The sequence below is a fragment of the Sinocyclocheilus rhinocerous genome, unplaced genomic scaffold (genome assembly GCF_001515625.1).
Source record: "Sinocyclocheilus rhinocerous isolate Xijiao unplaced genomic scaffold, SAMN03320098_v1.1 scaffold225, whole genome shotgun sequence".
Classification (NCBI taxonomy): Eukaryota; Metazoa; Chordata; class Actinopteri; order Cypriniformes; family Cyprinidae; genus Sinocyclocheilus; species Sinocyclocheilus rhinocerous.
Genome location: NW_015630532.1, coordinates 1,531,054 through 1,535,529, shown reverse-complemented (window position 1 = coordinate 1,535,529; position 4,476 = coordinate 1,531,054). Strand labels below are relative to the sequence as shown.

The 4,476-nt window shown below is 40.3% G+C and overlaps 1 protein-coding gene across 1 annotated transcript in view; it reads left to right on the top strand.

Moving 5' to 3' along the window:
* Nucleotides 1-791: 791 nt before the first annotated feature.
* The window catches only part of LOC107740443 (mothers against decapentaplegic homolog 3-like), a 37,198-nt gene continuing 33,513 nt past the window's right edge, over nt 792-4,476 (top strand). The window contains exon 1 of the mRNA XM_016552885.1: nt 792-1,202. Coding sequence (XP_016408371.1) covers nt 958-1,202 — 245 coding nt within the window. The 5' untranslated portion in view covers nt 792-957. The remainder of the gene's footprint in view (nt 1,203-4,476) is intronic.

Genomic DNA, 4,476 nt, shown 5'->3' with positions numbered 1-4,476 from the left:
CTGTCCTATGGTGAGAGAAAGAGTGGGGGTGGGAGAGGTAGAGAGAGTAAAAGAGAATGTTTAATTTTGAGAATTAAACTGCAAATGATTTAGCTGATTCTGTGAATGATAAGGTTTTGTATAACTCGCTTCCTGTGTGTCACTGTCTAATAGTGGTTATTGGTAGGTTTTATGAGTGTTTTACAATAGCACAGGAGGAACGGAACTATAAAACTGTTCAGGAGGTTCAGCTTAGTCCCTGTTTCAAATTAATGACATTGCTCCTAAATCTATGACATTTTTTACATAGTCTTTGTGTATGTAAGTGAGTTGGTGTAGCAATGTGATGTCACCCTCAAGAATGGATAGACCAAAATAAAAAGTGCTTTTATCAAGATACTGATGTATGACCAAAGTCCTTGTTTCATGTGATTGATTGTACGTGATTTTAAACATATATTCAAATGTACTACTTATTTCTTTTCGGGGTAAAATTATTAAGGAAAAATTACTATAAGTGTAGGCTACCTTTAAAAGCAAACGCAAAACGTCACAGAGAGCCGCAGCACACATCAAAGCGGATGACATTAAACTTGAGTAAACCTCACCTTTTAAACAGCGACAGCACAAAAACATACGCTATATTACAGACATATGAGGTACTGCATAATGTATTTAAATATATCTGCTTTTTTCTCGCAGAATGTGTTGTCCAATTTGTCCAGACGGGATGAAGGGAACTATTTTCCCGCGCGGAGTGATATGGATGGCCTGGCGGTGGTGTGTGGCGCGCACTATGCTTGATGATCTCGAGAGACGGACGGAGCGGAGCTGAGCGCTGAACTTGAGACCGTGTCTCGGTCACGTCTCAAGTGCCTCTCACTTTTCTCAATTGTACTATCGAGCCGTTTATTTTGATTTACCGCCTTCGGATTTCGCTGAAGATAAAAAAGTATCCCGAATTTCTTTTCGAGTTGCATGAGAGACTGCGCAATAGAGGAACGCCTAACTGAATTCAACATGTCAATTTTACCGTTCACTCCGCCGATCGTGAAGAGGTTGCTGGGCTGGAAGAAAGGAGAGCAGAACGGACAGGAGGAGAAATGGTGCGAAAAAGCCGTCAAGAGTCTGGTGAAGAAGCTGAAGAAGACGGGACAACTGGACGAGCTCGAGAAAGCCATCACAACTCAGAATGTCAACACCAAGTGTATCACCATACCACGGTGAGTGCATTTAAAAGCATCCTCGACACGGAAACATCGGCTTGTGGTGAAGTGGGCTGTTTTACTGTCGTGGTTTTAGCAGAACGAGTCCGCATAGTCTTAAAGTGAAGCTAAAACACCTTTGAAGAACACAGTAAAGTTGAAGACAGCAGCAAAGCCCCTTCTGTTTAGTAATCAACTCTTGTGTTTCCTACATAGATTATAAACAGCATCTCCATCCATCGTGCAGTTACTCGTATCTCTTTATATTATCAAATTCCGACACTCCTGTTGATTTATTATAACTTCATACTCTCCTGTGCTTTCATAAACCCACATTTGCCTTGCCTGGGGTTGTCGTTTGGGTTGTGATGAGGTTATATAACCCGACCTTAATCTGGGCAGCGCTGGAGCTGCTGTATCTGGGCTAAACGGTGTTATGAATTCTGTGCTTATATTGTGGATGGTGGGGTATATTTGGCGCAGGACGTTCAGGTCTGCTATTCCTCATGAGTGTGCGTGTGCGTGCATAGGTGGATATGGGATGGAGGTTGTTGTCTGAAGTTGTTTTTTCCTCTCAGTTTTGCAATGACTGGTTAATCTTGTTATGTCACAGTACGATGCTGGCCAACTGCTCACAGGTCTGCCCCTTCGAGCTACATGAGGGTTGCCTACAAGCCCTTACTCTCAGCAGATCTTCAGTCTCAGCACTTCAGTACAGAGAAATACGGCATAGGCACTGGTTCTGTCATCCTGTTTATTGATGTATTCAAACGTGCAAATCCAGAACTCGGTTATAGAGGTGTTGTAAATGATGCTTTTTGTTTCTGTAAGATGTTTTCTTATAGAAAGACTTTCTGGCATAGGGTTAGAATAGCAGATAAAGGTCAGTTCTTAAATTGCATTTGATAATAATAAATTTGCATTTGAGCCAAAGTGACCTATTTATAATGTTACAAAAAGTTATATTTTAAATAAAGGTTGTTCTTTTGACATTTCTATTCATTAAAGGATTCTGAAAGAATGTATCACTGTTTCCAAAAAAAAAAAGCAACTGTTTTCAACATTGATAATAATAAGAAATGTTTCTTGAGCACCAAATCAGCATATTAGAATGATTTCTGATTGATCATGTGACACTATCGACTGGAGCAATGACTGCTGAAAATTAGAATCTGCCATCACATGATAAAATTACGTGCATTCAAAAAGAAACCATTTTTAAACATTTTTAAAAAATCATTCCAACCGCAAACTTTAGAACATGGTGAGATGGTATATTGTCATTATATTGGTCAGCAGGTATCATCAAGATCCCTACATATTGTCTCCAGCATATACTTAAACCAAACATTTTACATTATTTAGCAAATCTTGAAAACACAGATGAAAATATCCAAATGATTTTGTCAGTCTGGTAAAGTAAAAATAATAAACTGTTGTATTACACATCCCTATTAGAATTCCAACAGTAAAAGATGCAAATAGAGATTAGAATTTAGAAATGACAAAAAGGGAAGAAAGCGTCCTCTTCATGGACAGAGAGAGACACACACACACGTGTGTGAGAAAGTGAAATAATTCATGGGATGTTGGTTTTTAAATCAGGTCACCAGATCGCAGCGTCTGTTGTCTTTTTCACATTATAAGATTAGAATAAAAAGTAAGAGTGGTTGGAAAGACTAAAAGAGCTCTTGACAAAAAATCTTTTTGTGATATCAATATCACATTAAGCAATGCAAGATTTGATGTAAAATAACTAGAGCATGATGGGAATTTACTACCAAGTCAGTCAAATGGATGGATAATTATTATTTGTAAAGCAACCTCTGACTGTATTGCCATTGAAAAACTCATATTCAGTGTTGCCAACTGCTTTCAATTGAAAGTAGCTAAAACTGGTAGCTAAATGTCACTAGATGACATCATAATGGCAAATTCACTGATCTATATAAAGATGAATATAGATCAGTGGGCAAGATGAGAACTTAGATAAGGTTTGTCCAAGAAGTTGCTATATTTGTCCCTAAACTTTTGAAAAAAGTCTCAAAAGGGGCGGGGAAGTCGTTAAATCTAGCTACAAAGTAGCTAAATTGGCAACACTGCTCATATTTGTGTAGATCAGGGGTGCCCAACCCTGCTCCTGTCGATCGACTGTCCTGCAAAGTTTAGCTCCAACTCTAATCAAAGACACCTGCCTTTAATTTTTAAGTGATCCTGAAGACCCTAATTAGTTGCTTCAGGTGTGTTTGATTAGGGTTGGAGCTGAACTTTGCAGGACAGTCGATCGCCAGGAGCAGGGTTGGGCACCCCTGGTGTAGATCAACAATTTCACTTCATAGTTATTTTATTCATAGTTTACACAGACGATAAAGACAGATCACCTTTACTGTAAAGGCCACAAAATCTCACCTATCTGCAGTCTTCAGCCTTATAATCACAGGTAGCTCTCTGAAATGGAACAAGATGCGACAGAATTACTATGCTGGTAAACCTCATAGGAGAGTTTATTCATGAGCTATATGCCATTGCCTTGACACATTTGGGTTGCTTGACTAAATTTACTATATTTACTAAATTGGGTTGCCTAACAGAATTTAATTAAAAACTAGAAGACACAACAAAGAACTATGTAACCTTATAGTCAACATTTACATTTATAGACATAAAAAATAGACATAAATAGAGTCCCTTTGAGATTTCCTTTCCAAATTTGAAGTTTGCATAATTGTGTGGCGTTACAGGGCCGAGCAGCTGCGGTCCAAGCCTGCAGCGCTGTTGTATTGGTTGTTGTTTCCAAAGAACAGATAGCTCAGTGAAAGCAGGGCTCCCAGCCAGAGATCAGGCTGAGTCACCCCGGAGGGAGAGGGAGTTTGAGCCTGTGGCTTTGTGGTGTGACCCACTGGTGCTTCTCTGGTAGAGCTCGGTGGTGACAGAAACCAGGTGTGTGGACTCGAGTCACATGACTCGAGACTTGACTCGGACTCGAGTCCCAAATTTGATGACTTGCGACTCGACTCGACATAATTAAAGAAGACTTGAGACTCGACTTAGACTTTGACAGCAATGACTCGAGACTTGACTTGGACTTGAGCCCTGTGACTCGGAAAGACTTTATGATCAGATCAGTCGTTATTACTCTAGCCCTGCAGCGTTGCGCTTGACTGGCAAAAAGCCAGAGACTGCGTTCAGGGATGGATAGGCTATTATAAATTGAGTCAGGGCCGTTTCTAGGCATAGGCGAGCTAGGCGGTCGCCTAGGGCGCCACCAGCTGAAGGGGCGCCAATGAGCGCA